Genomic DNA, 26,105 nt, shown 5'->3' on the forward strand with positions numbered 1-26,105 from the left:
CATATGACGTGATTAACTCCCTTATAGGATTGCAGCCCTTCATTTAGCACACAATGCAAACCAGCTCAAAGACAGATCATATTGCAGGCTTGCAATTTTCTACATGCTTTACTAGAATAACCCCCTCTTTATCTGATTTGCTCCAGGGCTTGACAGCACTGGATTATAGAAATGTACACACATCATCACTTAACAAAAGTGTTAGTTTTGAGCTGTGTAAACAAAAGTTTCCACATTGGCAGCCATTTTATTTATTTCTATTGACTTTTTTCTCACTGAAGACTCAAGATGACTCCCCTTGTGCTGTATTTTTCAAGATGGGTTGTTAAAGCAGATTGTGTAGAAATGTTAATACCTATTGAACAGAAAGAAGAGTGGAATCAAAACAGTTGGCATGAATTTGAAGTACTGATGTACTGCGATCTGCTGAAATATTCATGAATTACTAATCTTTCAAACTGAATAGCGTTAATCATAACAGGCTGTGGTTTTTTTAACTTTGAAGTATGTAAAGAAAACAGAGCACACCGAGGGATATGGAGTGGACAGTGCTCCTTTCCAAGGGGCGTGACCGAATAAGCCCTTATTTTCAAACCTCACTCTCTTGATATCCAGCTCCACCAAAAAACCCACCTGGGAGTGCTCCCAGCAGGACACAGTGTGATAGTCATTACAGGTTGTGTTTCTGCAGTAGCCAGGCTTGAGAGTCACCTCCAGCTACAGTGACAGGGGAGAAAATATAGCCCCAAGCCAAGGAGTTGTCCCAGTTTTACCCTTGTGGTCTCAAGAAGCCGTACTGAAGTTGGGCAGCAGTTACCATGACGCTTTTTCAACAGCTTGGGTTTGGAGCAGCAGCTGGAACTGAGAAGAGGTGGACCCAGGAGTGTGTCCGTGACCCATGCGTGGTCCCAGGTCACCAGTTCTTTGGGCACAGGTAGCCTATGGTACAGGCAAAAACCACACAGACTGCAGATGGTGTCACAGTTGCTCAGCACATGCACATCACCTTTGTTTCTTCCTTCCAGCCTGTTTTGTCTATTCCTACTCAGGAGTAAAGCTGTCTTGCAGCAAGAAAGGCCAAACCAGTTTGATGCATTAGCAAACGCAGAGAAAACCATTTGCTTTATGAAACAGTGGGTGAGTTTTCTGCACAAACACGTATTTTATCTTTATTGCAGCCTTCCATGTGATTGCAGTGTAACTGAGAAGATGATTACCAGAAACAGAATATCCATTCCTTTCACAGCTTCTTGGTGTTTCGCTCTTTGTCTAAGGTTTACAGTTACAGCGAGAAAAACAAGTTATCCTGTGAATACCTCAGGTGACAAGATGGTCTGTTGTTTACTGCACTGAACAGCAACTCAAGCATTGGGCTTAATTCTGTAGTCAGTCCTCTCTCTTGCTGTGTAACCAAATAAAACAGCAAAGCCTGGTGATACGGGCATGGTACTTCCCCACTCCAGAAGAGGACCAAGCCCACTAATATTCAGGAAGCATTCAGATTGCTGAGAGGCAGGGTTGCACTGATGCACTTTGAAGAGAGCCCTGGGTTTCCTCTGGGTTGTTTTTAAGAATTCTTTAAAAACCCAGGAATGTTCCAGAGAATGCTTTGTTTTTAAAAGGTTTTCCTGCAGAGGATGAGGAGGATTTTGGAGCCGAGCAGTGACTGCCTGTTGCCCTGCACAGCTGCTGAGTGGAACGTGTTTTTTAGTTGGTTCTGTGAATGTGGACATTGGGTGTGGTCAGGTCCAGCAGAGTCCACTGTCACAGACTAATAGGCCTTCCTGGTCCAACAGCCCAGTGGTTTCATCTGAACTTTACCCAGTGCTGGAAGAGGTGTGACTTGTCATTACCTGACCCAAGCCAGGACCTCAGCATGCCCCTCTGCAGCAGACTCAGGATCTGTGCCTAGGGGGGAATGGGTGCTTCTGGATCCAAAGCTCATCCTATTGCTGGGGAGTAGTTTGTTTCTGGTGGCATGAGTTTAGTCATTTTGTAGGGAATGAACATTAAACAAAACTCGGTGAATGACCGTGTAGGAAGGGAAAGGCAAAGAAAGAAAGAAAGTCAAGCAAATTGGATTTAGTCACTCACAGATATTCTTTCCTGAGTTTTTTATTCCTTCTTGCGAGAGCCATTGCTGTGTGGGTCTGTGCCCTCCCACCAGGACAACTTTGTGACGTGGAAGACGAAGAAAGCCAGGTATTGAGTCTCCTAGGTCCTCCGGACTGGTGATAATGAACTGGCTTTTGGGCTGAGCTTTCAGAAACTCCAGGAGTCAACAGTTTCTTGGAGTCCAGCACCTGGCTCCTGCAGCAAACAGCACTTTCCTCAGTGTTTACCCATACAATGGCTCTCCATCATGTCCTTGGCCAGCATGGAGACCTTTCTTCTCACTCCCACTCTTTTGTTTCTCCCGGACCTTTCATGCCTGTAGGCATTTCCATTTGTGCTTCACTCTGACCAGCCTTTGCCCTTCTATGGCAAATAATTAAAATACCACAAGGTGGCTGAAAAAACGTGATAGACATAGTATCCCTTTGTGCAATCCCAAACACCTGGGCCTGAAAGCTCATCTCTGTGCCTTAGAATTTTACTGGAATTTTGGTCATGTTTTTCCCTTTCTGTGCTGAGGAGCTGGAATGCTGAAGCATCTGCGCCCTCCTGTGATTGCACACACGCTGTCTTTTTGCAATGAAAACATAATGGTATGGATCTGGCAGACTGGATCGTGCATCTCATTCATCAGATGCCAATAACGGCTGAATATGGGATATTATTAAGAAGAAGATATAAAATAAAGCTGTGAGATAGCATATGCTGGCTGGTAGCAGATATCTTCCAGATGCTTGGAAGTGTAAGATTCAGCGTGGGAGTTACACACTTTGATAAAACAGTTGCACCATTGCTGCCAGCTCAGTGTATGTATTCAGAACAGAAGGGCTTTGGAAACCCCTGTGAGACCAACACCAACGTGGAGTAGTAAAGGTCAGCACATACATTCCTAGTCACGAGCCCACACCTGTCATAGCGCTGAGATTTGTTGCGCAACAAGGTTGTGAAATGAATGGGCAGTCACCTGAACAGCTTTAACTGATTTATAAAACAAAACACAAATAACAGCTGGAAGTGGGGGCCCAGGACAGGCCCAGGACCCCAAGGACAAAGCAGAAAGGATCAGCACTCTCGAGAGGCTGGGCGCTCCCCGTACACAAAGGTAACGGTAGGAGGATGTGGGGCGAAACCCTGCAAGAGTTCTTATAGCCTCTGGTTCACCCTGCTTGGTTCGTTTGTCAATCCCCTTTCCCACTGGTCCTTTTAGGGTTTCTCACTGGCTCATTTCGGGAAGCGTTCCTGTCCAATCATTTCCTCCATTCTCCCACCAGTTATCCCCAGGATGTTAGGGTGATGTAAGACACCTCTCAGGCTATTGGCATCTAGTGGTTATATGGGAGTGTTACACCTGTACACTTTGAGTGCCAACATTAATTAACCTTAACTCTTATAATTAACCGGTCACAAAGTCCAGGCCCAGCCTAACCAGTTCACAGTATAACATTCAACAACTGCAAACGCCTTTATAGTAATTGGGATCACTTTGGGAGTTTAAGCCATGAACGCTCCCTGCATTTTCCTACCTCATCAAGAAATTTAGAAGGATGAAGCAGACCTTATTTTTCTCATGGTGCTGGTGCCTGAGTTGGCTTCATCTAGCCTAAGAAGGGCTGGTGGCTGCAGTGCCCAAGCAGGGGGTGGCAAAGGTGCCTTATGTGGGCACTGACTGCTGCAGGACCTACCTCTGAAACCCATCAGATAAAATCTTGCTGGTGTTTCAATAATGATGTGTCCCAGCACCCTCCTTCCATCTGCTTGGAGTCATCCTCACAAGAAGGGATGGACAAAGCACCAACACCCGTGGTGGCAGTGCCTGTGAAAGACCTGCAGATGCCGTGAGATAAGCACAGGTCAGCACTTGGGCACCCTGCCTGCGGCTCCTACCTCTGGGTGCTGGAGGCGGGCAGAGAGGGACCTGCCTGTGCCCAGCAAGGAGGAAACCTGACTCCTGGGAGCTGGATCCCAAACCCACAGCACTGCCAACACGGTAAAAAAGTAAATAGCAGAGGAGAAACAGTCAGAAGAGGAAAGGTCTTCTCCTCCGAGCCTGAGACACCACAGAGGTAAGAAACCTTCACTAAATAAAGGAATAAATATTTAGTAAATTCTTGCTTAGTATTGGGGGCATCCGATTATTTGTATGATTAGATACCCCCACTCTCACCTGTGGGGAAAACTGTCAGCCACACAAGGTCTCTGACCTTACTGACGAAGTTCCCAGGTGGTGTCACAGGCAGCACTGCATGTTGTGTGCCCTTCGTGCCTCACAGCCCTGCAGCGGGGTCACGACATCATTCTGATGGGCCTCAGCCACAGTTTCACTGTACTCTTGGTTGTTCCCATCAGCTGGAGGATTGTTATTTTCCCTGCCAGGAGCAGCTGTGCCACTGCTGTTCTTTTGGCTCATGTAATTGGCGTTTAATTAGATTTACTAATAGAGGGAAATTTGTGACTCCTTGAAGATAGACACTAGCTGCTCCATCAGGGCAAACAGGGCTGCAAAGGTTTGGGATGAGCAAAACACAGGTTTGGCAGGAGCTGTTGTGAGGTTTACTGTGCCTGCACAGATTTCTGGTGTTTTTCGAGATGCTAGAGAATGTATCCTACCTGCTCACCTGCTGCTATTTAAGATTAGTGTGGTTCTCACATTAGGTACTATCCACCATCCTGATACTTCTGAGGGTGTGTGGCTACTGTGGGGTGTTGGAGGTGGCACTGCAGCCTTCTGCTTGACCACCAGACCCTTGTTGGGAGTTCTGCACAGCAGCACCAGGGATCGGAGTTCCCTCCCCTTTCGTGGAAGTGTTGTGGCACGTAGCCAAGAGTGGGTAAGTGCAACTGAAATGCTCCAAAACCCCTCAGCAAAGGGTAGCAGAGTATCCCAGCATCAGGATGGGCGGGCAAAGGCTCAGGGCTTGATGCTTGTCCTGCCAGCACCCTGGGCTGTGCCTGCTACAGACTTTTTGGAGGAGAGTGTCTGTTTAACCACACATGGGTGTGATGTGGCAGCTTAGGGCTGAATGTGTTTACAGGTCCCTAATCAAAAAAAACAGGAGAAAAACAGGTGCCCAGATTTTGTTATTGCAAAGCCTTTGTCAATTCAGACACACAGTAAATCTTCACCTCTTCCCGTGGGCTCTTCCAAGCACCTTGTTTGGTTTCTGTTGAGCCAGTTCCACTTGGAAATGGCCCCTAGCTGTTGGCCTTCAGGATTAGCTGGTGGCACTGCGTGCTGCTGGCAGCTATTGCTGCCTCCAAGAACATTGCTGAGAGACAGATGTAACCAATATCCTTTGTGTCTTCTTGGGTGCTGGACTGTAATGATCTGTGACAGCAAGGTCAGGGTATGTGACCCAACCGACTAATCTGCCATTAGCCCTTAATGACCTCCTCCTAACTGTGCCTCAGTATTGTATCAAGGTATCCATCCTGGAGTACTGTAATTCCATGCTTTCTGTGTTCACGCTGCCCTCTATCTCAAATGGGAGTTTGTATCTTTCACTAGATGCTCTTGGCCATTAGTTCCCTCTAGCTCTTGCCCTTCTGCAGCCTCCCTGGTCTCTGCTGATTGGCTGTGAACACAGCCTGGGCCCAGCCCAGCACTCCTGAAGGGAGATAATCAAAGGAGAGGGTGTCAGCAAAGTGAAGATGTGTTCAGCCCCCCCTCTGCAGTGTTGGAGCATGCACTCAGCAGGAAAGCTTGTGGGTTACAGCAATCAGTGTGCTTAATCCCTGCCCTGGGATTAAAATGAGTCTTTCTGATGAGGAAAAGCAACAGTGATGAGGCCAAAGGATCTAGTGCTGAGAGTCAGAAACACTGGCAGAGGAATCCAGCTTCCAGTTGCAATCCAGAGCGCATGGCTGTGTTATGGATACCCTGAAAGAATGGGGATTAGCGTGGCAAGGGATGAGGCAGAGGGGCTGGTTTGCAGCAGGAAGCTGTGTGCTACTTGGGTAAGGAGCTCACTGCTACCCCTGCCACCCCCAAGATCCTGGGGTTAGGGAGCTGGCTGGGTCACCTGGCTCTGCATCAGTGGGGGCTCCTACCAGGCTGAGCAATTGCAGAGTGCAGCACCTCTACTGCCCACTCAAACCCAGCTCCCACTGGGGAGCCTCCAACAGGGGTAACCACTACTGATTGTATCATGTCTTGGCTCCTGGAGATGCAGCATCAGCATTTCACTGACCTCTGCACTGGGGAAGCTGTCACACACTCTCTTGGGTTAGCAGGTCTCCAGTCTTCCCTAGGCAGACTTCCTAAAGCAGGCCCTGGGCTTTCCATTAAAACAGTCAGTGTGATGTGATGACTGATCTCTGTCAGTACAACTAACTTACCCTGGGATGTTTCTATGTGGTTTTCACCAAAACCCCAATGCCAAGGGACATCTTCCAGTAGCTGCATGAAACAAACTCATGTTTGACCGTATCTGAAGGTTTCTGCTCCAGCATCAGGAACTGCCTTGCTGTTTTCTTGCTCAGGTGACTTTGTGACTGTAGTGAGGTTTCACAGGTAAATCCTAGCCTTGCCCACAGTGACAGTGGGTCCCAGCAGGAGCTGAGATGGCCACTGCACCAAAAGAGGCAGAAAATGCTATTGGCTTGGAGGAAATCCACACAGAGAGAAAAGAACCACCAAAAGGTGAGTTTGTGTTGGCAGGAATAGAAATTTGGGTCCTTATTTAGCTGGGGTAGAGGGAGGTTCCTCAGTAGTGCTACTTAAAACCTCTGTACATGGAGCCACAACATCAGCATCCTATGCTCCCTTCCTATCACACCTACCAGGCTGGTGACTGCTGCCTATGGCAGTGGGAAGAGCTGGCTGGCTTGGCTTTTCTCAGGCCTCTGCTTTTTGTAAACATTTGTTTATATTGGTAATTTGAGGGTTTGCTTACTTGGGATAATTTTTTAAATGTTATTCTGTTTGCAAAGCAATTTCAAGTGTACAAGGCTGTTCTTCCTCCATTCCCACTGGCTGCTGTTTCAGCAACCCCCTGTTGTTCCTGGCCACCAGGACATAGAGGGGCTGGTCAGTGGACACACAACTGGTAGATGTTTCCAGCCTTTTTCCTGCTGCAGTCCCACAGTAGTATGAAAAATGTTGACTTTTCACGAAGAGGAGGTACAGTTTGACTGCTGACAGTTTTTGTGTCTAAATTTTCTTTTCATGGTCAGGGCAAAAGACATTTACAGTGGAAGAAGCTGTGGAAACCATTGGGTTTGGCAGGTTCCACATCATGCTTTTCCTCATCATGGGCAGCACTGGGGTAGGTATCTGCAGCCATCTGCACTGGCCTGAAAAAAGCTTTCTTCTCATTTTCCTCATTACTGTGCAATAACAACTGTGCACACATTGCAGCCAGCATGGATTTTTCCACACACACCTTTTCAAGCAGGATTTCTGCTACTGTCATCACCGGTGAAAGTAGATTTTGGCCCCATTGATGGGGGCCAAACATCACCTGTTTCAGGGCAAAGCTGAGCAGGTTGGCCCAGAGCATCATGGCTTGGCCCCTGCCCTGGAGCACTGTCAGGACACATCTTCAGTAGTGCCTGAGGGTTAGGTTCAGCCTCGCAGTGGCATTTTTTATGCCATACCCATGACACCCAAACCCTGTGCAATTTGGCTTAGAAGGTCTCATGTCTTCTCACTCAGCTACCTGAAAAATTTCCTAGCTTTCATGCTCTTGGGTGAATTGTGTATGTATTTTGGGAACTTGGGCAAAAGCCTGAGCCAGGCTGGGGTAAAGACGTAGTGAGGGTCTATCCATGAGGATCACTGCAGCTGAGGTGAAAAAGTCTGATGCTGTGTGTAAACCATCAGCTCATTCCTAACTGAAGGCAGCTGCTGGAGCAAGCAGCCAATGGAGCAATGATGTTTTTAACCAAAAACAGTTTTAAGAGTTCATGTTAGATGCCTGAATTCACAGCCGGGTACTCAACCAAGCAGCTTGGTTTCCAGAGATAGGTGAAGATCTACTATGACAGCAGGGTAAGAGTCTTCTCTGCCAAGGATGACTCTTTCCAAACGTGCTAGATATACAGTGTACCTATACCTACTTTCTGGGTGCACCTTTCTCTCCTCCTCTCCCTGTCACCAACATCTTCCAGATCAGGCACAGGGCTCAGACCACTGTGGAGGCACCATGGCTTCCCAGGACTGTTCTGACATGGTGGCACTGCCATGGCTGCAGGGCTTGTAGGACTTCTTGTGGTTTCCTTCCTTGCTAATGCACACACTTGTTCCCAAAGGTGGTTGAAGCCATGGAGATCATGCTGATAGCTGTTGTGTCCCCTCTCATCCGATGCGAGTGGCAGCTTCAAGACTGGCAGGTGGCTTTAGTGACAACAGTGAGTGACTCATGTTCCCCCAGACAGGTCATCCAGCATGTGATCATAGTCACAGGCACCACCACAGGTTTTGGAAAGCACATTTCCCAGCGAACCAAACAAATTCCTAGGGCCTCCTTACAGGGATAAGAACAGTACCACAACTGTAGACAACCAGAAATGAAGCTGATGAGAGCAGCTGTCCATGGCCAGAGCTTTAATGCCAAAGCAAGTCCCCACTTCCACATGCTTATTTTGAAATCCTTGCCACCCACCCCCAGCTTTGAGGGATGCAGCAGTAAATGTCTACACGAAGGAAGCCATCCCCCGAAAGCCACTCACCTGTGGTTCTGGGCACTGCAGTTCCTCCTGCTGCCCTGCGAGCACACAGCTCAGCCGCAGCTGAAGGAGCAGAGCACCACTCCTGGTGCAGCTGGGAGTGGGCCCTCCACAACTGTGTTTCCATTCCCCTCAGATGGTGTTTTTTGGCTACATGGTGTTCAGCATAGTGCTCGGGCTCCTGGCCGACAGGTACGGCCGCTGGAAGGTGAGCAACTGCCGGGGGCTGTGTGTCCTTTTCCTGCGCTCCACGGGAGCCATGCACCTGGCTGAGCCTGTGCTTTAATGACCCTAATTCTTGCCCTTTTGCAGATCCTGCTGCTCTCCTTCCTCTGGGCAGCCTATTTCTCCCTGCTGACCTCATTTGCCCCATCCTACATCTGGTTTGTGTTCCTGCGGGCCATGGTAGGAGGTGGCGTGTCAGGCCACGCGCAAGGGTAAGGCTGTGCAAGCCGCCTTCCCAGGGAAGGTAAGGGAGGGGATGGAAGGGGGAAGGGGACCAGATTCCCACATCGCCATGGAACAGAAAGCCGTTCTGCAATTTCACTAGATTCCGGTCCATTGACCTAATTTGCAGTTTCCTGAGGCCTGGAATATAGGGGGGCAGCTGGTTTACATGAAGTTGGTGACAGAGGGATTATTAAGCACATATAAAAACAATTAAGACAAGTAACAGATGAGTAAAGACTGCTTCCTCCTTAAAAAGCCACAACAATTCTGCTTAAGTAGAAAATTCCTTTTGAATGATGTAAAATGTTCCCACTGAAATGAAGTTTCTGCCCTGTTGGGGCAGAAAGGGGTTTGTGGAGAGGAGAAATTCATAATATTAACAACCACCTCACTAGGGGCCTGGAAAAAGAATTTTGTTGTTGTTGTTGTTGACTCTCTTATGGAAACAAAGGAAACATTTCAGCATCTTCCATGGTTCCTCCAAACCTGGTAGCTGCCCATAGAGGAAAGCCCCAAACTGGTCACATGGACCCAAAAGCCCTTTGCTGAAGGGAAGAATGTGAGGGAGAGAGGTGCTGTTGGGAGGAGAAGGCACCTGTGCCTGGGTCATGCAACTGCTGAGCTCCGTGCACTGCCTCCCTCACAGGAGGGCCCCCATTCCCTGGCCATGGAGGCTGCTAATGAGCCTTCTGATGATGGAGGGAAATGGAACATTTTAAAAAACACTTCTGGCTGAGACAGCAGGAGCCAGTGTGGGTCTCTTCCCACCTCTCTCTCTGTCCAGCCAAGGAAGCACAATTCACACCTGGGAGCTTGAGAGATGCCAGTGCCAGGAGCCCCCTGCCCCAAGGGCACTCCAACCATTTAAAAAGTGGAGCAGAGTGTTCTCTTTATTCAATGGAAAAAAAACCCTTTTACTAAAATGTTCATTTCTATGAACATATCTGTGCCTGTGCTGACACCTCAGTCACCCCACAGGACCTTCCCATAGGTTTCCTGATGTACAGACTGCAGTGTTTACCTGCTTGTATCCCACAGCCACGGGCTAGAAAGGATTTGTGCCTTGTGTTTCCCTTGCATGTAATGTGGTGCCTGAGTGGGAGGCATATTGGACAAGGATTCCTGGTCTCTGGTGGTGCCTTTTCCTGGTCTTAAAATCAAGAGTCAAACACGGTTAGAAGGGGAAAAGGGATTTTACCTTGGTATTTATTGTAAGGATCCTCAGGTGCACCATGTCCAGGTCGAATGCACCTCAATGCACACTGCAATGCACACCCCCAAAAGATCTGGTATAACATTATAGGTGTTACTAATTAGCATATCTATAAAAAATTCCCCAGTGAGAGGCTCTAATGAGTCCCCCTCCCCAAGGAACCTTCCCCGGGATGGTTCTATCTTGGTTTACAGAATGTGTTCTGGAGAGGACCTTGGGGTCTGGGGCACACTGATCCCTAGCTACGAAGCTTCTAAAATGTTTAGTCTCTCAGCTTGACAAACAAGTCCAAGAATGTAGGGAAAAAGCACCAGGAATACAGAGCTGTAAAAGAGGTATAACAGGGGTATAAAAGAAAAGGCAGAACATCTTCATGGCATCACTGGGTGCTCAAGGTGGAAGAGGGATGGTATTCACACTCTGAGTTGAGCTGAACTGTTACTTGATTTGTATGGAAATTCTCATTGCAGCTGTATTTCTGCTTTTTTTCTTCTTTTTTTGCTAGACTTATCATACAAACAGAATTTTTGCCCACCAAATACCGGGGATACATGTTGCCCTTGTCTCAGGTAAAAGTGAACACATCACTGTTTCTTCTAGCTCCGAGTCCTGGGAGATTTGGCCCCCTGCAGTTTGGAAGCCAGGTCTCCAGCACATCAGCACTTCTCCCTGACTAATCACACTTGTCTGGGTCTGAGCGAGTGTCTGCTGCCTCCTGCACCTCAGAGTGTGCTGTCTGTGTTATTAAAGACATACACAGGAGAGAGGCAGTATCTTCTCAGATAATTTGATGCTCCAAACATTGTATAGGGACTTTGAGCGATGGCTGACACCCAGGCTCTTGGTTGTCCTACTGATAATGGGGCTGCCTGGTCTAATGGGGCCAGTGCTGATGGACTGGCAGGCACTAGAGCTAGTGGCATTCCCAGCCCACTCCAAGCTGGGGTGTATCCCCCCCCCTCTTTGGACCCCTGGGCATAAAATGGTGTAGGAACCAGAGTGCCGAGAATATTTCTCTGCCTGTTTTTAAGGGTCCTTACCCCCCTGAACAACACTGTTTTAGCTTCAAACCTTGGGAAAAATTACCAACAGTCAGACAACAACTAGAAAATACAGTGGTGTGAATTAGGTGATAGACTACTATGTAAGATTGTCACAGGGTGAAAAATTTAGAGGTTTTGGGCTTCTCTTTGTAGTAAATAGGTAAGAGTAAAAAATATCAAAATGGAGGATTGTTGTTGTCCTCCAAACCTTCTTCTCCTTCTTCTACTACTCCATGTTCTGCAGTAAAAGTAGTTTGGAATGACTGGATAGAGAATTCTGCAGTTCCTGCCCGGGTTACTGAATAATTGGTAGGAAAGTGAAAATAATATACGTTTTTAGTAACTATTGGTTACATTATCTTTAAAAGGCCGTGTAAATCTTGATAACTAGACTTCTCTCCTGCTTTCTGTGCTCTATGCTGTACCTAGGTCACACTAGTGGCTCTGTTCCTCTGATAAGACTTAATAAACAACTGTCTGGCAGCATTGAAACTCCAGGAAAAGTCTCAGTTTATCTTTGAAACTCCTTGCAAGGACTTTTAGAAAATCCTCTCCCATCAGGAGGGATTTGATTTATGGCACAGTTCAGTGTCAAAGTGGTTTATGCAGTGACTGCCAGGTGAGGTCCCAATCTGCTCCTCTCTGTGCTCAGGTTCTGCAGGGGCTTTGCACAGGACAGGGTTAGCACAGATAGTCCCAAATGTGGCCTGAGACATGCTGAGAGGGTTAGGGTTAGCAAGTGCCCACTTGCTGCGTCATTGCTTACTGCAGACTTTTGCAGTGAGCAGCTGTTGCTTGTGCAGGTGATCAGTGGTGACCTCTCTGAGTGCACCAATTCATCCCACTGCTGAGCCAAACTCCTGGTGGAAAGGGATAATTTGGTGGCAGGGATAATTTGCTTTTCACTGCAGCCTCCTGGATCCAAGGGCATCATTACCAAAGTGTCATCAGAAACACAAAGATTTATAGAAGAGAAATCTTGTATTTTTCCCCAGAAATTTGTTATTTCTGCCCACAGGCTACTCATGAATTTGCTGCAGCTTTTGTGATTTGTGTTGGCTGAGCTCCCTTGGGTGATCCCCTGGAAAGGCACATGTCTCCTAATAGCAACAAGCAAACCTCAGGAAGGAATGTACTTGCAGAGCAGAGGACAGATTCTCTGTTGGTACAGCTTGGCATTGAGTCTACTGGAGAGCCACCAACTTTCAGCAGTGGAAATCTGGCCTAGTTTTGCCTTCTGAGCCCATAAATCTGCTATTTCCCTGAAGAGACCTAGACAAGAGGAAAATTCATGGGCATGAGCACTAGCAGAGAAGTGACTGGGAGGACAAAAGCAGTAGCTTTAAATACAATGGTAGCCACAGCAAATTACCAGTTTTCACCTGGAGCTAATTAAGACTACCTTCACTGTCCCTCCCTAAACCCTTGTCTTTCCCTCTTTCCTTCAACCCAAGCCCAGCTTCTCAGACAGCCAAGGGATGGCTCTGTTGAACCTCAGCATTCCCTAGCACAGTTCGCCACCTATGCACAGAACCAGACCAGAAGGGAAGAAAATAAACAAATCATTGCCATGAGTTCATGTTCTAAGCCCTTTCTTTCCCTTGGAAAGGTCTTTTGGTTGGCAGGTTCCTTGTTAATCATTGGCCTGGCATCAGTGGTGAACCCAACCATTGGCTGGCGGTGGTTGATCAGAATTGCCTCCATCCCTGGCATTCTTCTCATCCTGGTGTTCAAGGTAGGAAGATCTCCCCTCCCCACTCTCTGCTGTACTGCCACTGCCCTGATGTCTCCCCAGGTACCACGAGGCATCACCCTCCACCCCCTGCAAGCCTGGGGCTCTTCTTGTGTCCTCCCTTCTCCACTTTAGTCCTCTCACCCAGTGGCTTGGTAGGGTCCTGAAGTCCTGGCAGGGCTGCAGACCAGCTGCTGGGGAAATGTTACCTTGCTGGTGATGGCCTGGCTTTACTGGTCTGCTGTATCCCTCCAGCAGCCCAGGTTCCAGTGTCCAGGCTGCCAGCAGTACCCAGGGATTGTGGTGATGGGCCAGGCACTGAGAGGAAGTCAGGCAAGGCAGGGTATGCAAAAACCCACAAGTAATACCTTCACTTTAATGCTGGGCACAGCACATGCTCTTCAGTCTTTACATTTTCTAGGGCTGAGGAAAGCAGCCTCAGTAAAGTATTCAGACAGCAAATGAGTGACAGCTTCACCAGGTTTCCTTCTGCTTCAGAAAAATCAGCCTTGGACATGAGAACCACCTGATTTGTGGAGGGTGATGTGGAAAATCCCTGCTTACAGTGCTGCCGGGCACTGCAGTGCTGAGCTGTGGCTGGTGGAGGCCATGCAGATGTAAAAGCCCTTTCTGCAGCTGAGTGAATGCACAAGTCCATCTGGGGTGCTACCTGGGCAGGAAAATGTAAGGTTGCTGTAAATGTACACTCATATAACTTGGGTGTGTAGTTTCTCTGCTTATTTTTGCCAGAAAAATTGCATAGCAAAAGTTTGTAGTCAAGGGAAAAAAAAAAAAAAAAGGCAGAGTTAGTATACATACCTTTAAAAAGGAGTCTTTAATTCATATTAGAGTGAAACAGATGTAGTTGTTTATAATTTAATAGAGACACCATTTAATAAAAAGTTATTTTATTTTGGAAAAAGCACCAAATGATAGTGATGAGTTAATTCCTACATTTCAACCATTACTTCCTTTTCATTAATGTCCTTGTTGTGTCTTCAAGACTTTTGCTTGGGCAAGTAATATGTGCCTCATGTAATTTTAGAATGTCAATTAATTCAGGATTGTTTTTGTTAAACCCATGTCTTTGGCTTTCACCTTTCATATGTGCTTGACACAGATGCCTCACTGGCAGACCCCTGAGGAGCTGGACCAACAATGGGTTTGTTGGGCAGGGTGAGCCCCCCAGCGTGGGGTGTGAGGGGCTGGGACACACGGTGTACCCCAGGGCATGGCAAAAGGCTGCTCCAGCTCATGGAGTGCCCTGTGCTGATCTGAGCAGGCTCCTGGGCGTGATGGGAAACTGAGCAGGACAAGAGAGGTGCAGAAAGGCTTCCTGCTCTGCTTTCAGCTCATCCCGGAGTCAGCACGGTACAACATGTCCACGGGGAACACGGCGGCTGCGCTGGCCACGCTGCAGAGGATAGCCAGGATGAATGGGGTGGCCATGCCAGAGGGGCAGCTGAGGGAGCCTGCCAAGGTAAGCCAAGGCTGCCCAGCCCATCCACCCCAGGCTAGGCTGTTGGCACCTGGGCTTCAGAGAGGGAGAGGGACTGCCAACCACATCTTGCTCTGCCTCTCCTGTCCTCCTTGCTTGGCTCTTTTCCAAACAACTCTTGGATGTGGTGATGGAGATGTCGTTTCCTTTCGGAGAAACAGTAATCCTGGCCTTCAAAATGGAATGGAGCTTTCTGCTTTTTTTTTTCCTCCCCAATTTGTGTTTGCTCAGAAATATATTGTGCTAAGAAAAGATTTGCTTCCTTTACCACAAAAAAGGGCTCCTGGCAAAGCATGTTGTTCCTTATTGCCCACCCATCCTGCAGGGGTGTTCCCTCTGCCATGAGATCTGGGAACTGTCCCTTGGGGTCTCTCTCAGGGCTGTGACTGGGCAGGCTGCAAGGATCCCTGTCATGAGGTCAACACAGTGCTCCCAGAGGCTTCGCCCAGCCCCTGACCTGGTTTGTCCACTGTGTTCCAAGACCCCAGGTCCCCGAGTGTGGAGGCACAGACCAGCAGAAGAGGATCAGAGCAGGAGAGACCATTTCATAGATACCACCACCTGTACCTGTAGGCAGCTGAGCAGCTCAGGAGTGGATCACTGCTGGACTGAAATGCCCAAAAACATATGTGGGTGCTGTAGGGGAGACAGCGGCCCCCCAGGCTCCTCCCCCTTCCCCCCAGTGTGAGCCCTGCTGACTGATAGATAGGAACTTAGTCAGGTGGCTCCTTTGACCCCCAAGAAAGGAAGATTAGACAAATCCATTGTCCAGGGCCTCAAAATTATTATCCAGCTCTTTAAAATCCCTTTTCTGGACCTCTTTGCTGCTTATTCAATCCCACAGGCACCAAGTATTGTCCTTAGCAATTCATGCAAGATGGTGCTATTGTATTGGAATTAGTTAGGATTAAAGCTTCCCTGTAGTTTAATTGAATTTATGTAATGGACCCACATTGGATGTGGGAAGGGCTTTTGTTAGTTGGGCACCCTCTCAGTCTTAACCAATGACAAGGAAAATAAAAATAAAGGCAACCCACACCATCCCTGTGACCTTGTCTCCCCTTGGCGGAGGGATCCTGGGGAGCAGCAGGGCCCCCAGTGCCTGCCTGTCTCTGCTCGCTGGCACTTCAGGCCTCCCAGGAAGATGTGTGTGGCCAAAAGCTTGCTTCACAGGCAGAGCAGCACGTGGGCCAGTGGGAGCTCACAGAAGCCCCAGCAGTGCTGGCCCCCAGCAGCAAGCAGGGCCCCCTCTGGCACCATCACCGTCACAATGGGACCAGACTGCTGGGATCTGGGGGGCTCCTGTGGGGGCCAGGAGAGTGCAGGATGTTCTCCCCTCCTCCATCCTTTGCAGTGCAGCTTCCTGTGGGTATCTCTTGGGAAGCGGGCTTTCCTCTCTGGAGGTTTGGTGGGTGCTGTGTTGCACAATCTGTGCCTCTGTCTGTGCCACCAGCAGCCTGGGGACAGGGGGAGCACAGGAGGGCCTGGAGTGCCAGCTGCTCTCACAGAACACTTGCTCCTGTATAAAAGATGCCTTTATAAAAACTTTTATTTCTATCATATGATTTGCAGGAAAGAAGGGGAAGATTCAAGGACCTCATCCACCCCAAATACCTCAGAACCACTTTGCAGATATGGATCATATGGTAAATTTTTTTTCTCTTGCTTATCAGCTCATTGTCTTGGTTGAAAGTGTGCAGGGAGCAGAAGTCTCCCATTGACTCTGCCTTTAACAGGACACCACTCTGCCTCAGATGGTGGCTGCAGATCCTTGGCAGCTGGAGGGGACCATGGGGACATGGATCACCATAGGTTTGCCCTGTTTCAGACCACACCTCAGACACCCTGACTGGTTGCTGTTAACATAGGTAGAAAAGGGCTGGACTTTCAGGATGTTGCTGTGAGTCCTTGCTCAGGACAGGGCGGCTCCTGGGAGGCAGGGGAGAGCTTCGGGGCACAGCTCACACCTGCCTGCAGTGGGATGTGCCTGCAGCTCTGCTTCCCTGCTTGGGGTAAACTTGTTCTCCCCAAGGGAGGCCAAAGGACCAGTGAGATGGGGCTCCAGCAGACACACATTCACCATTACCAGTGCTACTCGCTGGGGGAAATTAAGGTAAAGGAGACAGATTTCATATGCAGTGTTCCCAGCAGCTGTTTGCAAGGGTAATACATGTTTCATTGACTTTGCTGTCTGGAATGGAAACATATAAATAATAGGTCCATGGGAACCCATTGACCCAAAATGTTGCGAAGTCAGGCCTTGAATTTTTTATGTTTTTTTTTTCTCCTTGACTTCTATGAGTGTTATGAAATATCTTTTATTTTTTTAATCTTTCTTTGCCTCCTAGTCCTCCCAGGAGTCCCTGGAATGTTCTCGGGTCTGCATTCCCATCCCCCCCAGCATTCCCTGCCTTCCCAGGTGGCCCAGATTCTGCTGCTCATTTCTGAAACTCCCAGGGGGGGATAAAAAAGTGAAAATTACTTTTCAGCCTGCTTATGATCAGGCGTATTCTGAATTACTTGATAATGACAAAGCAAGGCTGCCATCACCAATGCTGTGTTCTTGACAGCCAGCCAGGGTGCAGTGTGAGCCTCTCTGGCCAGTTAATGAAAACTCCTCTTGAAAATCCCTGGGTAGGAAGGATAAGGACATTCACACTCTTCCTGTGCTCCAGTGTGGGGTCCCTCCCATGGGAAACAGTCCTCCATAAATTGCTCCAATCGGAGTCCTTCCCATGGACTGCAGTTCCTCATGAGCTGCTCCAGTGTGGGTCCCCCAGGAGGTCACAAGTCCTGCTCCAGCATGGGCTTCCCATGGGGTCACAGCCTCCTTCAGGCATCCACGTGTTCTGGCATGGGATCCTCCACAGGCTGCAGATGGATCTCTGCTCCACTGTGGACCTCCATGGGCTGCAGGGGCATAGCTGCCTCACCATGGGATGCAGGGGAATCTCTGCTCTGGTACCTGCAGTACCTCCTCCCTCTCATTCTTCACTGATCTGGGTGTTTGCAGAGATGCTCCTCACACATGTTCTCACTTCTTTCTCTGCCTGCCATTACTTTTGCAGTTTTTTTCCCCTTCTAACACATATTATCCCTGAAGCACTACCAATATTGCTGATGGGCTCAGCCTTGGCCAGCAGCAGGAGTCAGCTGGCACCAGCTCTGTCAGGCATGGAGGAAGCTTCCAGCAGCTTCTCACAGAAGCCACCCCTGTAGTCCCCACCCACTGCCAAAACCTGGCCATGCAAACCCAATACAAAGCTGACCTATGAGCTGGGGTGGGGTTTACTGAGGAAGAGCAGTGCATGGACACACGTAGGAGGGGAGTGCCATGGGACAAGTGACCAGTGGCCACTGCTCTGCTCAGGCTAAGGTGGTCCATCATGCAGAGCTGGTACAAGCAGCAGCAGAGATCCCAGGGCACCCAAAACCTGCTGCATTTTCGTTTCCTCACCTTTGCTATCATAGCTGCACCTCACTGCAGCATTTCTCCCCACAGGCTTGGCATAGCTTTCGCTTATTACGGCGTCATCTTGGCCAGTGCTGAGTTGCTGGAGCGGGACCTCGTCTGTGGCTCTGCGGCTCCACCACTGCAGGACTCTGGTGATGACTCTGAGGAGAGCCACAGCTCCTGCCACTGCCACTTTTTTGGGCCTGCTGCCTACCAGACCATGATCATCAGCACCGTCGGGGAGATCGCACGTAACCTCTTCCCCCACCCTTGCCCTGCCATTCCCCTCTCACAGTGCTCACGGCAAAGGTTTGAGCTGTGCATGCACTTGGTGACGTGCCAGGGGCCGACGTGAGCCTGGCACTGCTGGCAGCTTCTGGGATACAGGCCAGGAGCCTGTGGCTCCTGGCTCAGCAGGGCTCTCAATGAGGCAACCTTCAGGCTCGTGTGTTTGGCTGGGCTGTGGCCAGAGGGAGCAGAACCACCCAGGCCTGTGCTGCTCACCCAGTAGTGCCTCACTTGCATGGCTCAGGACAGACATTGGTGTCCTGCCTCAGCACAGCCAATTTCAAGAAGCACAGGCTTCATCATCTGAGGGGAAGGGTGAAAAGAAAGGGGCATGGGGCAAATCACAAGCTTTTACAGGGTACAGGAAGAGAATGACAGGGTCTGTGCATTTTACAGAACACTTGGTAGGCACTGGGGATGCAGAGAGGTATCTTTGAGTCACACAGTGTAAGGCAGACAGTCGTTGGCAGTTAGATCATCAAATGTTTTATGGTTTTCCCTTTTATTTCCAGTAAATCCTGTGAACCTTCTCAGCATCAATCTCCTCGGAAGACGTCTAAGCCTGTGCATCACCATGGGATGTACAGCTCTATTCTTTCTGCTCCTTAATATCTGCACCTCGAGGTACTCTGGCTTAGACTGTAGGTCTTGTTCGAGGGTATGCAATGCTGAGGGTATGCTGTGGTATTCTCAGGTCACTGGTATCTCAGGCCAGTAATTCTTGTAGGTCTGGGAAAAGCCTCTGAGTGGCTCTCCTTTTCCTGGGAAAGCTGTGGCAGCAGGTGCTGTGGTGCAGTGGTGTGCAGAGGGGCTCACTTGTATTACTGAGCCCACATGGCTTCCCCTAAGCATCCAACAAGCTGCTTTCTAGCACAGTCCAGTGTGGATACAAAAATGCTGCTGACAAGGATTTTCTTGCTATTTTCGAAGTCCATGAGAGACTTTTCTCTCTCATGGAAGAGGTAGAAGAGCTCTGTAAACAACCAAACACCTGCAGCCTTGAAAAGCCTTGTTTATAGTACAGTAGAAAAATATTTTGACAATGGATGTTTTAGGATTTTAGCCAATCACCCCCAAGGGGTGGCCGATCCTTTGTCCAATTAGACTATGAAGAAAAAAGTCTATAAAAGAGTTTGTAAAATAATTAAATAGATCAATCTTGCTGCACAATTCCTGCCTGCTGGATCTTCTCTCCTCCTCCTCCCTACGGCTGTGGGACACGGTGATATACCCTAGGGCATTTTAATAGTCCAGAAAATTAAAAAATACACTAAAAATATCCACCAGAAAGAAGTTATATTTTTCATTCCCTTTTTTCCCCCCTTTCTTTCTGGCATCTCTGCAGATTGCTGCTCAGTGACACTAACACTGCTCCACTGGCTTTCTCTCTAGCGCAGGCATGGTTGGCTTTCTCTTCGTGCTGCGTGCCTTGGTTTCAGCAAACTTCAACACCATCTACATTTACACAGCAGAGGTGGGTTCTCCTTGAGGTATGTCGGGCTGCCTGGAGGCTTGAAATACCATTTGTGAATACCCAGGAATGCTGCCTGCTAGTTTATGGGCTAGTTAAGAGTCACCTTACTTGAACTACGTATCTCTGGCTTCCTGGCTTATATATACAATTCTTTTCACCCAATGGAAATTGCCATGTTCTGTCTGCAAGTAGTTTTAATCCTTCCAAGAGTTTGTCCTTCATACAACTTTGGAGCCATGAGTTCTGCAAGTTAAGTATAAGTTGCTGGGTTTTCTGTTGGGTTTTCTGTTAGTCTTTTTTTAAAAACAATTGTATGGAGTTAAATGGATTTCCTTGGTGATTGAGTAAAGTGATCCAAAGCAAACAGAAGCAGCTCCCTTGCACTTTTAATAGTGCCCTCTAATATTTAAACTTGCACCAGGCTTTAATAAATACCAAAATTTTAGTAGTTTTGAATTATTTGCTGTTGATGTGAAGACCATTGCTGTAACAGCCATACCATAAATCAGTTCTACTCACAATTGCGCCTGGAATCTTCTTCCGTTAATTTACTCCATTTGCTTGGCCCAGTAAAGTGTTTAAACAAAGGCTTGTGTGAGTATACTTGCTAAACTCTCTTGATACTAAGAGGACTTAAAGTTCAGAAAAATTAATATTTAAGTGTTTTATTGGCACATTGGTGTTTGGGAGAAAGTGAAAAACAAACTACACAAAGTGTGTTCTTCTAAGCCTGGAGATTTCTTACTGGGATCTGTTTTTCCTTTTTCCTCCTTCTAAACAAAAGTGCTGTTGACAAAAATGAATAGGCAGACTTGAAAGCTGCCGACAAGACCTTGTCCTCCTGCTTTCCAGGTACAGGGCCCAGAAGTCTTAATGGAATTCTTCCTTTAGCACCCAGCCTAACCTCTGATTCTGGTCATAGAGCCAGGAGATAGTGGTGGTTAGTGGTGCTGAACAAATGCAGGGGAATCACATCCAGCTTTGACTTGCCCTAAAACTTTACTTAGGGCAAAAAATGACGGATTTGTAGTGGCTCAAAAGAGACCCAAGGGAGCTTTTATTTCTTTTCACATCTTATCCCACTAGCTGCCCTTGATAAGACAATGGGATTCTCTGAACAAAAGTTTTAAAAAAGGAAAACAAGTATAGACATCATGGATTGCTGTTTACTAATCCAATATCTTTCTGGCCTGTTTTAGGTTTATCCCACCACAATGCGAGCACTGGGGATGGGGACAAGTGGGTCATTGTGCCGTGTGGGAGCTATGGTGGCCCCATTTATATCACAAGTAAGAGCATGCTTGATAATGCTGGTAAACATTGTGCTGAGCACTGCTATCAAATGCAGAGAGATGCCCCTGAAGTTCATCCAAAAAAAAAGGAGGATGTAATCAATTCCCCCCCAGTCCCAGAGTACTTGGGTGGTTTTGCCAGATGTAGCTTTGAGTATCTGTCATCACAGAGTTCAGCTCGCTAGTATTTGATACTTTCTGAAAGCTCTTAAAATTCACAAGATACTTTTTTTTCTATTGTGGAGTCTCTCAGGCATTTGTGACCCTTTGTCCACTCTTAATTGCTAATTAAGTGCCAGCCCCCCACACCAGCGAGCTCCTGTTTGATGTTCTTTGGCCTGCAGGTTCTTATGAGCGCTTCTTTCATCGGGGCCCTGTGTCTCTTCTCCTCTGTGTGCATCGTGTGTGCCATCTCGGCAGTCACACTGCCCATCGAGACCAAGGGCAGGGCCCTGCAGGTAGGTACCACCACGCCAGGAGCTCCTGTGGATCTAAATGCTGTTTAGGGACTGGTAGGTGATGATTCAGCCAGAATCCATCCCCAGCTCTCCTGAGGTTTCACAAGCCGGACAGGCACACACAGGAATGTGCTGTTGCAGCAGCTTCTAGCACTGTTATCCCAGTTGCCCAAAGCTTTTTTCTTGTAAAGGAACAAGCCAGGCTGCCAGCCCCAGCCACCTCATGTAAGTGTCTGAGCTTTAGCTTGTCCAAGCCCCTCTTCACATCTATCTCCAGTCCTGACTTGAAGTTGCAGCTTCGTGGGCACACGCTCTGCTCTGCCTGTGCTGCAAGGAGAGTACCAGAAGCTTCTCACAGAGGGAGAGCACAGCAGATGCACAGAACACCTAAAACACTAAAACAATTTCTTCATCAGATTCAAGGCAGGCAGGAGCCCCACCTTCATTAGTCCACCAGCTGTGGTCAGTGTTTCCTGTGAAGCAATCAGCCAAAGCACTATGCACAAAGATTAAGGGGGAAAGTCTAAAATCAGCAGTCTCCCCTGTGAAAGTCACACCAGTTTAATTAGGGTGTGGTGTAATTTAATAGTCCTGTGATTGAAATCAGTTCATCTGTACCAGCGTGGAGATTTTCATGGCCTGCAGCAGCATGGGCACACCACTGTGTGTCACTCTGCAGTCTGACCCGTAGAGACCACAACACCACAGGCTGACAATAATCCGTATTCTTTGGCAGCCTAAAGCATGGCAGATGTTTGAGCAAACTGGGTTATGAGGGCTTCTGTAGGAGAAGGGCTCACGAAGGATGTCTGCACTTAAGGTGGCTCTCTTGAAAGCTGTTTATTGCATAGGCGAAGTTACAGCATTTCAGGGAGTGGGTATCCAGAGCCAGCCCTACAGCTGCCAGCTCCAGCTGTAGGCATCCCTGAAGCCTCTTTCTGTTCAAGTTACAAAGCATTTTATACTCTTCTTTGCAGAGTATCTTAACACATAACAACCAATAAGCACCATACAGCATACCTTCACATTTGCCTATAGCCTATCAGAACTACCACCATCACCATATTATAGTCATTATTATCCAATCAATCACAAGAGTAAGTAAGTTACAATTTAAGCTTACAGTGGAAAATTCTCAGACCTCTCTTCTTCTTGCTACATCAACATTTCTTGTTTGCCTGCCATATCTCTCTTTTTGGTAAAGACATGTTTTCTATTTCCTTATGCCCTTCTTGAGACTTATTTACTTGGTGAAAAGCATGTCTTTGTTTGTAGTCCTACTACTTTTGTCCTACTCCTAAAAATCTCCTTCCAACTCATCTCCAACCTTTGCCTTCTCAGTTACTCAGCAATCAGTGTTTCAGCAAAACATCTTTTACTCTATATCAAAACTTGCTTCCATTTCTACCTCATCCCCAGTTTCTACATTCAGAGCTCTTTCTGCCAAGCCTACATATCTGTGAAACTTTCTTACCAAACTTTCATCCTCTCCAACAGGTTTTAGAACCAGACTTCAAAAAACCCCTCCCTACAAAGGCACCTCTGTCACATAGGTATACACACACCTCATTGGGGCACAGCTAAATTTTTTCTAAGGTGTGTGGGACAGTTAATATTTGGTTTTCAGGCTTAACAGATTAATTGTTGCCTTTTTCCTTAAACTGGTTGCCCTTTAGAAGTGCATGTGCTTTATAGTCTTATGCAATTTAAAATGCCTGTATAGTAATTTGTAGAGAATGGGGGGGGGGGGGGGGGGGGATGGAAATCAGAGTTTATACAAGCCAATGGACAAACCAACTTATTCTCCCCTTGTGGGTGAAATTCAACCCCATGAGCAGAGGCCAGAGACACTTAGGCCTTCATGGGGTTGGATTTACAGTAATTACTAAGATAGTTTGAAACATAAAAGCTTTGATGCAGCTACAGTTGGAACAAATTTGGCTAAAAGTGGTTGAGAAAAGTGGCAGTGTAATCATTCCTTAATGGGATCCCCTTTTCCTGGGGAATTAACTCAGTTAATTTGTTATCCTCCTTGCTACAAATAAGAGTTACAAACTCCAGCTGCTGGCCTTTACATGGCAGAAGTCAAAAGGATGGAAACATAAAAATCTGTGGAACTTTCTGTGTACTCAGAGAAGCGCCCACTAGATCTTAAATCCAGCATTTTAAATTCAGCTTGTAAGCTCTCAGGGTCATTTGAGAGATGACATTTGTCTGCACAGCCATCCAGGGATTGCCAGTGGTGACTGCTGAACACAGGGTCCAGGGGCCTCACACCCTACAAACATCCAACCCACGCAAGAATTTAAATATGTGACATAAAAGCTTTTTTAACGCAGCAATATTTAGTCCTGAGGCTCCAGGCAATAGATATGTTCCTTAAAACTGGGTCTAAATGAACCAACTAAATAAAAAATAAGTAAGTAATTTCTAGTGAAATGTAGACAATGACACTGAACAAGTGTATTTACGCTTGCTCTGGTTTATTAGGTCAGTACCTGTCCCCTCTCAAAGCAGTCCCGGGGCTTGCCTGTCAGAAGTGAGACTTTTGGACATACCCAAACACGTGTTAGTGTCCACTGGATCCAGTCCTATAGTTTTTTCAGCATTTTAATAATTTTAGGTACTATTTTTGCTTTCCCCCTTTTTAGCAAGTAAAATGAGAGCGAATGCTTGCTGTTGGATTGGGTAGGAAAGAGAACAACCCTCTGGAATCTGTCACTTCCTGTGAGCTGCATTTGATGTTGATTGCTTCTCCATGCTGTTTCCATCACAAGTTGCAACTGAACAGTGTAAGAGCTACAATTTGCATAGGCAGAGGCAAATTTCTCAAGGACCTCTCCTTCCTTATGATTCAATAAACACATTTTCTACCCTTCCTGTGAAGTGAGATGAAGGCCCTTGACTTCCAGTGCTATCAGCAGTGACACTGCACACATGCAATTAAATAAAACCAGGAAAATCATCAGGTGAATTGAGGTAAGGGGGGAAAAAATCCACAATGTAGATGCAGTTGTTGCTGTAGCATCTTGAAAGAACGTAGTACTTCCCTCAAGTTCTTGTTGTCATGGGTTAGCAAAGCATAGTCCTGGAAGGGATGTCCTTGCTAAGGGTGCTTACAGCTTCCTCTGGGACCTGACAGGACCTATCAGCTGGCCAGTTTGAATATGGACAATTCTTTGAGCCACTTAAAGTTGTGACCGCCTCTGTGATCCACACTTAAGAATAGGAAACTCCGAGGCAGAGCCTCTGTCTCGTTTCTGGCACTGGGACAGGAGGCTGCAGGCCCCGTGCGGGGGCCAGTGGGCCCGGCCCAGGCCCTGCTCGGGCCAGGCCAGGCCAGGCCACGGCCATCCTGGAGCCGATGGGCCCTGTCCAGCCATGGAACCCCCCCCACAGCCCTGCTGTGGGCAGCCGGAGCAGCTCAGCTCTCCCCGCTCTCCACTGTGATAATCGACATTCCAGCTGCAATGCCCAGGTGAGATTAACCCTTTTAGTGCTGTGAAGAGCTGAAAGCCTGAGGGAGGAGAAAGAGGAGATGCTTAAAGCTGAAATTCTGTTGTAAAGCTATGATATATCAGAGTATCCTGTTGTAATTTCATGAAGGCATAGGGGGTGGAGCGTTCAACTTGTGCTTGTGAGCAAAAGCACCTGCGCTGAGATAGGCAGAGGACTTTTGCTCCAAATGGAAAAGGAGAAACCTCATTTCCTAGAGATGAAGATGAGGAGGACCCTTTGCTCCCAGGGAAGGAGGAGGGCCTCTGTTCTTAGAGATGAAATGCTCCCCGAGATGGGTGAAGAGAACTTTTGTTTCTGAATGGCTCAACCTTACAACACCACCTGCACGGAAGTAGTAAAATCTGAATGTCAAACCTCACTGCAGGGGTGATTTTGGATGATTGTCAGGGTGATGGAAAGTGAGTCAGGTTTTTTTCTCAGGGGATTCTTTCGAGACAGGTTTTCAAAGGGTTCACACACACAGCAAAGTAAGCTGACTGCAGGAGTGCATCCATTGGGAGAAGAGCCTGAGTGTGAAGCTGGACCTTTCAGAGCTCAAGTGCTGCAGTGGCAGTGCTGCTTTCCCCCAGCTGACCTTGAGTGTCCCCCAAATGACCTCAAGTGACCCCAAATGACCACAAGTAACCCCAGATGACCTTGAGTGACCCCAAATGACCTCAAGTGACCCCATCAGGGGCTCCAATGACCTCAAGTGACCCCAGCTGACCTTGAGTGCCCCCAAATGACCTCAAGTAACCCCAGATGACCTCAAGTGACCCCCCCCCCCCAAATGACCTCAAGTGACCCCATCAGGGACTACAATGACCTCAAGTCACCTGAATGACCTCAAGTAACCCCAGATGACCTTGAGTGACCCCAGATGACCTTGAGTGACCCCATATGACCTCGAGTGACCCCCAGATG

General features: G+C 47.8%; 1 protein-coding gene across 3 annotated transcripts; it reads left to right on the forward strand.

Annotated features, from left to right (window-relative positions):
- The first annotated feature begins 4 nt into the window (after positions 1-4).
- SVOPL (SVOP like) lies at positions 5-24,589 on the forward strand. 3 transcript variants are annotated; one of them, XM_069003058.1, is made up of 17 exons: positions 5-4,178; positions 4,768-4,943; positions 6,595-6,754; positions 7,288-7,379; positions 8,365-8,463; positions 8,918-8,989; positions 9,094-9,218; positions 10,950-11,013; positions 13,097-13,222; positions 14,571-14,699; positions 16,290-16,363; positions 18,220-18,422; positions 18,972-19,083; positions 19,852-19,933; positions 21,133-21,222; positions 21,570-21,683; positions 24,335-24,589. In XM_069003058.1, exons 3-17 carry the CDS (start codon positions 6,676-6,678, stop codon positions 24,344-24,346), a joined length of 1,473 nt encoding a protein of 490 aa, XP_068859159.1. In that variant the 5' UTR covers positions 5-4,178; positions 4,768-4,943; positions 6,595-6,675; the 3' UTR covers positions 24,347-24,589. The 3 variants fall into 3 exon arrangements, with proteins under 3 accessions (XP_068859159.1, XP_068859160.1, XP_068859161.1); XM_069003059.1 differs by lacking the exons at positions 5-4,178; positions 4,768-4,943; positions 6,595-6,754 and having other exon boundaries at positions 7,275-7,379; positions 9,094-9,250; XM_069003060.1 differs by lacking the exons at positions 5-4,178; positions 4,768-4,943; positions 6,595-6,754 and having other exon boundaries at positions 7,275-7,379; positions 8,918-8,973.
- The last annotated feature ends 1,516 nt before the right edge of the window (positions 24,590-26,105 follow it).

The sequence above is a fragment of the Aphelocoma coerulescens genome, chromosome 1A (genome assembly GCF_041296385.1).
Source record: "Aphelocoma coerulescens isolate FSJ_1873_10779 chromosome 1A, UR_Acoe_1.0, whole genome shotgun sequence".
Taxonomy (NCBI): domain Eukaryota; kingdom Metazoa; phylum Chordata; class Aves; order Passeriformes; family Corvidae; genus Aphelocoma; species Aphelocoma coerulescens.